We start from the raw sequence: 6,142 nt of genomic DNA, 5'->3' as shown, positions 1-6,142 counted from the left end.
TACAACCTACACGATCAGTATTATGGACAATATATTTCACTTTAATTTCCCTGATGAAAATAAAAATCGGAGGATAAATCGGATGTAAATCAAAATGTGAAAGAAGCGTAAACGTTTCTTTTACATTTCATTGTTCCAATTTTCGCCTTCTAAAAGTTTTGTTCACGCTTCTGTTACTCTTCCATTACATTTATTTACGATTTACTCCGATTTTTATTTTCATAAGGGTTTACGTGCAATATCTATTGCACTGCGACATACTGTGACATAGACCTTAATAATACTGAATGCTTGAGAATTAAAATCTAGATCATCGCCAGTATCCTACGTCCATCCATCAATATTAACCACACACGATCAGTAATACTGTCAGTATTTGTTAATACTGACAGTATTATTGATCATGTAAGATCATCTTGTGGGAAGGAACAAAATTGTCGCGTATATAAAACAGCGGAATGTTAGTGATTGATTGGATCTTTCGATACGCGAATACTTGCCATGCAACAAAAGTTAGCGCAATAACCAATCATTCTTTTACTTTTATGAAAAAGCAATAAACTGACTTGGCTCCTGCGCTAATTCCCGCCACTCAGCAAGCGTTGCTGCGTTTTATGTGCAGGAATCCTAAAATTGGGCTCTCAGAAGAAAGTGTGAAGTATGTTCGAAACAAAATTTTGTTTAAAAGCTGATTCAGGAACAACTGGATCTGAAATTTCTGGAAAAATTTAAATTTTGCAGAACATATGTATGGAATAGTTTCGATCCGTTTCGGAATATTGTAACGAATATTTAAATGGAATTTTTCATCCATATTTGAATGTTGCTTTTACATTCCGCAAATATTTTGGAATATTCTGGAATACTCTAGGAATGGTTTTTTTGGGGATTTTAGAATTTTTTGATCGATGTCGATATAATAGTATAGACTTTTTAAATTAAAAAAAAAATGTCGATAATAATGATCTTTAAACATCTTTAATTTATTTCTTATATTTTCTCTCACTCTGTAGTCTCATTCAATACATATCACCTGGCCTTAGCATCAACTCGAGCACTGTCTGCAATGCCCACTGGTGGTAGGTCACTGCAGGCCGTAATAGAATACGTCTAGCTTCGTTTGTGTTGTGAAATGTTAAAATGGCGTCTTCTCAGGACGCTTGGTATCTGTCGTTGCTCGGTCTGGCCGAGAATTTTCGTACGTCCAGCCCGCCTAACATTAAATCGTGCATCCAGTGTTTGCAAGCGGTCTTTCATTTCAAGCCGCCGCAGCGTGTCGAGGCGCGCACTCATCTTCAGCTCGGCAACATTCTGCTTACGCACACGAAAAACATCGATTTGGCGCGATACCATCTAGATCAAGCGGTCAGTCTTTTATCTTTTTCTTATCTATATCATATCGAGATCAAGTAACTCCATCGTCTCTGTTTTCCTCACCTCCTCCCTCTCCCTCATCCACTATTTACATGCGTCTGCATTTTTGTTTGTCCTAACCTCTCCACGTGTAATAACAACAAAAGCTGCAACAAGCTTTCCCAAGTGCCACTCTGATTTTGGGATGAAACTCCGATTTTTATTTTGCCTTCGTCAGTAAAATATTCATGCTTTGAGAAAGCTTCGAGAAAGATTCTCGATCTCAACTGTTTTAGAGATATTATGATGGAGAGGAGTGACCCTTTCATTCACCAAATTCGCTACATTAGGAATATTCAGAAATACTCTTGGAATGTTTTTTTTGGGGGATTTGAGGAATTTTTTATAAATATTTTAAAAATATTCAGCATTAGCTAAATTTAATTTAGCTAATATTTAACTTTAATTTTTGTTACTATTAATAATAAATTGATAAAATTTGATACATTAACATAATGTCACAAAAAAAGTCTTGCAATCACAATCGCATGCAGTCAAAGTTATTATACTTTAATATGCTGTCTTCAAGTAGGAAGAATGTCATGTTAGGAAAAAAATGTATATACCTAGTGTTTCAATTTATTTATGTATAAACTAACAAAAACAAACATACCTAATCACTATTTGCAAATCTATAAATAGCTAGTTTTGGAATTTCTAACTGTATCATGAATTGCATAATCTGGTGTAAATTTTGAATGTCATATCAATCATGATTTAAGTTAATGCTGATTGGAGTATTGATGAAATTTATAATGATCCTTGGTTATTCTCTTTAGTGGCGGTTAAGTCAAAATATAAATACGTTCGACGATGTGAAGTTTGAAGCAGCCAGCATTGTCGCAGACCTGTATGAGCAACAACAACAGCAGCTGCAGCCAAACTTGAGTAAACCAATTTTGAGGAAGGCAATAGAACTGTCTCAGCACAATGTCTACTGGCATTGCAGGCTTATCTTTCAACTCGCGGTAAGTTTAATAAACTTAATTCTTTATTGCGTCTTAATTATATAAATTTATAAGAAATATTAATAGGTACAAAGAATCGTCTTGACTATAGATGGCATTTTTTATTCAAATGTATTTAATTTAATTAATTAAATCTTTATGTTTTGAATAAATAATGTATTCATATGTGTGACGATTTGTGTATTGCAGCAAATTCATGCCTCAGAGAAGGACTTCGTCGCAGCGAGTAGCTTACTTGCAGTAGGCGTTGATTATTCCCACATAAGTAACGCTGGTTATACCAGAGTTCTCTTTCTTTTAAGCCGGTGTATGCTACTATTAATAGATAAGAAGTTCACTGAGGTTCATCCTCTTCTAAATTCAGCGAACCATCATATAGAAAATTGGCAAGGCAACTCGTATCAAAAGGAGTATCTAAAGGTGTATTTTCTAGTTCTTCAAGTATGTCATTATCTTATGGCTGGCCAGGTGAGAGTAATTATAAGTATTGTAATTTACAAAAAATATTGGATATACCATTCTAATAGTAACATTATCTTTTTGTATTATTAAAATAGGTAAAGAGCGTGAAACCTTGTTTGAAATCATTGCAACAAAGTATACAGACTATAATGTCACCTAGCTGGCCAACAGATGATGTGGTAGTCACAGGCTCCAATATCGGAGATATGTTTATATGGATGCCGAAAGACCATCTATATGTCTTAGTCTATTTAGTCACCGTTATGCATTCTATGCAAGCCGGATATATGGATAAAGCGCAGAAATATACAGACAAAGCGCTTAGTCAAATTGAAAAACTGAAAAGTAAGTATGCATATTATTTTTTTAATTAATTAAAGTAGTTTATTCTTCTTTTCTTTTTACGTTAGGCCTCTGGCCTGTGTTATATCTTTCTCATATGCTTGTGATGCGTACGCTGATTATTCAATTCTCACAAGCATATGGAATCTACAGTTTTAATGCCGGTTCCGAACGGCGGATTTTTCGAGAGGTGTTTCTGTGGGCAAGGATACTCTCGGAAGGTTGCCGGCCTTTTCCGAGAGGAAATACGAGCGTAAATATTTTGGTTCCTACTGGGATCGAACCCGGGACTTCTGGCATGGTAGACCAGTGCGCTGTCTGCCATGCCACGCTCGCACTCAAAGTAGTTTATTGTTTTCTAAAATTACAATTCTCTTCTCTTGTTTCTTTATTCACAAATTCTCCAATCAATCTCGAATAAACGGAATGAAGGTCGAAATCAACCGCTCTCACGATGAGCTACGCGTCATCCTGCATAATACATTATGTTTTTACATTTTTTATTGATTTAATATTTCGTAAAATCGAAATTTTTATTGTTATTTTACAGTTATCGATAATAAACCTATCTTGTCCGTGTTTCAACTAATGCTCTTGGAGCATATAATCATGTGCCGGCTTGTAATGGGAAACAAAAGCGTAGCTCTTACAGAAATTTCTCAAGCTTGCCAACTCTGCAGACGGCAGCCTAGGTTACTTCAAGGTCATAGGCCACAATTACATGTATTACTAGGTTTATACGCAATGTCTATGAATTGTTTGGAAGCTGCAGAGGCTCAGTTTACTGCTGCACTTAGAGTAAGGAAATAAAATTGTTATTATAAATTGTAATAAATAAATATAATAAATAATTCAAGAATTTTTTATACATGTTATTATATCTTTAATCTATATTAGTTGTGTATACTCTTTTGAACATTTATTTTCTTTTTGGCTGAATTTTACATACAAATATAATTAGATGTATGAGGTACTTCTAACGACAGCAGACATTGAAAATAAAGATTTATCTTATCTTTTTCAGACGTCACAAGAGAGAGAACTCTGGACATTCGCAAATTTGAACCTGGCGATAGTATATCTCAGATCAAAGAAAGAAGCCGAGCTGGGGGTATTATTAGAAAGGATAAATCCAGAATCTCTACCATCGCATTCTCATTCTTTGAGGGCAGCTGCATATTACGTACAAGGACTTCAAGCTTTTTTCGGTGCTAGATACAATGAAGCAAAGTAAGTAAGATTTTTTTAAATATTTCTTTTCACATATCCTAATAAATATTTTGATAAATGGGAATGAAACTTGTAAGTTTAATTTCCCAAAAAGTAAAAACAGTCTGATTCTCAGTTAGCGACGTTAAAAAATCTCAGTATAGAAACAATTTGAATATATCGATGTATTATTGTGCAAATATGATTTTCAGACGATATCTTAGAGAAACCTTAAAAATGGCAAATTCGGAAGATTTGAACAGACTCACTTCCTGTAGTCTTGTGCTTTTGGGACATATATTTCTTTCATTAGGAAATAGTAGAGAATCAATGAATATGGTCACACCTGCGATGCAATTAGCTTCTAAAATACCTGATGTACATGTACAACTGTGGGCTACTGCCATTTTAAAAGGTACATGTAGATACATTGAAAAGTAAGTAGTGATGTTTTAATTAGCTGCAAACTATATAATTGAAATATTACAGATTTATATAGAATTTGTGGTGACCCTACTCATGAGGCCGAAGCGTATCAAATGCATTGTACATTCTCTCAAACCCTCTTGAAGGACCATTTTCAAAGTTCTCAAGTAAGTGAGCACTCGCTCATTCATTGGATAGATGGCCCGGTTCCTGCATTGCCAATAACTAATCCACCACCATCTACATCGCAAGCAATTCTCTAATGGTGTAAAAGATATTTAGGTGTGTCCACTTTACTTAAATTGTTCAGCATTGTCTGAAACCATGTATATTTGTACTAATTATCTATTGAGTTGTAAAATGAAATTGGGTTTAGCCTCACATTTATTTTAAATATTAAAAGAATTATGATAACATTTCAGAAAATTGAATTTAATTGTAAACAAGGCGGAAAATAGGATTAATGGATATTTGATATATCCAAACTTTTTTAATACGTGAAATCTATAAGAGTACGACAACTAGTTAATAGCAGAGCTTAATAGCAGTTTGCAATATTATTTAAATCATCGAAATTATACACGGCAGGGACTGATTATATATATATTTAGACTATTGATATTTTGTTTATTTGTTTATTGCAATCGTTTTTTTATCGACAGAAAATCTAGATGCTTGTCATCATAATGCAGAACAGATATCATATGCGTTTTTTAGAATTGTATGAACCATTCTGCCGCACAATGCGTTTAAACAAGGTTTATTGCACATATAGGAAATAGATGGAATACAGAATAAAGATTATTTTTGTTTGACTTTAAAATTTTATTGACTTTATATACTTTTCTTAAGTGTGGATTAAATGGCTTCAGAAATATTTTTTTAAACCAAACAATTAATATATATATTAAGATATTTTAGTTAAAATTTGTAATTGCAATATCATTATACAATCTCTTCAATGATATCGTAATTAAAATATTATACAAAATTTTATTTGGAAAAACAATTAATCTTCGAAATGTAACTGTGTAAGTAAAGAAGATGGGGAACAAATATCAAAATTTAGATATTAAAAATTTTGTATATATACTGGATTATAAGAATAATGAAATCGACATAATTAACTTTCAATCTGGTTTGATATATTATCAGTATATTCAGTGATTTATGAAATGATTTTACTAGTTTTTTTAAATTTTTTTTATGATCAAAAACATTAATAATTTGGCTGTGGTGCAACAGAATAATAACATGTTTATTAAGCGGTACATGTAACAAAAAAATGATAGGTACAAAACTTTGCAAGTCTGTTAAAAAGA

The 6,142-nt window shown here is 32.9% G+C and overlaps 1 protein-coding gene across 3 annotated transcripts; it reads left to right on the top strand.

The window, feature by feature from the left end:
* The first annotated feature begins 1,121 nt into the window (after positions 1-1,121).
* Positions 1,122-5,610, top strand: LOC108750984 (MAU2 chromatid cohesion factor homolog). Of its 3 annotated transcripts, none has more exons than XM_018490892.1 (9): positions 1,122-1,365; positions 2,193-2,381; positions 2,571-2,849; positions 2,939-3,188; positions 3,736-3,983; positions 4,210-4,415; positions 4,607-4,809; positions 4,884-5,102; positions 5,483-5,610. In XM_018490892.1, exons 1-8 carry the CDS (start codon positions 1,141-1,143, stop codon positions 5,081-5,083), a joined length of 1,800 nt encoding a protein of 599 aa, XP_018346394.1. In that variant the 5' UTR covers positions 1,122-1,140; the 3' UTR covers positions 5,084-5,102; positions 5,483-5,610. The 3 variants fall into 3 exon arrangements, with proteins under 3 accessions (XP_018346394.1, XP_018346393.1, XP_018346392.1); XM_018490891.1 differs by having other exon boundaries at positions 5,243-5,610; XM_018490890.1 differs by having other exon boundaries at positions 4,884-5,610.
* The last annotated feature ends 532 nt before the right edge of the window (positions 5,611-6,142 follow it).

Source organism: Trachymyrmex septentrionalis, unplaced genomic scaffold (genome assembly GCF_001594115.1).
Source record: "Trachymyrmex septentrionalis isolate Tsep2-gDNA-1 unplaced genomic scaffold, Tsep1.0 scaffold40, whole genome shotgun sequence".
Classification (NCBI taxonomy): Eukaryota; Metazoa; Arthropoda; class Insecta; order Hymenoptera; family Formicidae; genus Trachymyrmex; species Trachymyrmex septentrionalis.
Note: the sequence above shows the minus strand (reverse complement) of the source record. Positions and strands in the feature narration are given on the sequence as shown.

What these genes read in the sequence shown, in the direction of transcription:
- LOC108750984 (XM_018490892.1), top strand. Translation starts at nt 1,141, where the DNA reads ATGGCGTCTTCTCAGGACGCTTGGTATCTGTCGTTGCTCGGTCTGGCC. An exon ending in TCAAATTGAAAAACTGAAAA is followed by an intron (nt 3,189 to 3,735) that starts GTAAGTATGCAT and finishes GTTATTTTACAG; the next exon opens with TTATCGATAATAAACCTATC. An exon ending in GGCTACTGCCATTTTAAAAG is followed by an intron (nt 4,810 to 4,883) that starts GTACATGTAGAT and finishes GAAATATTACAG; the next exon opens with ATTTATATAGAATTTGTGGT.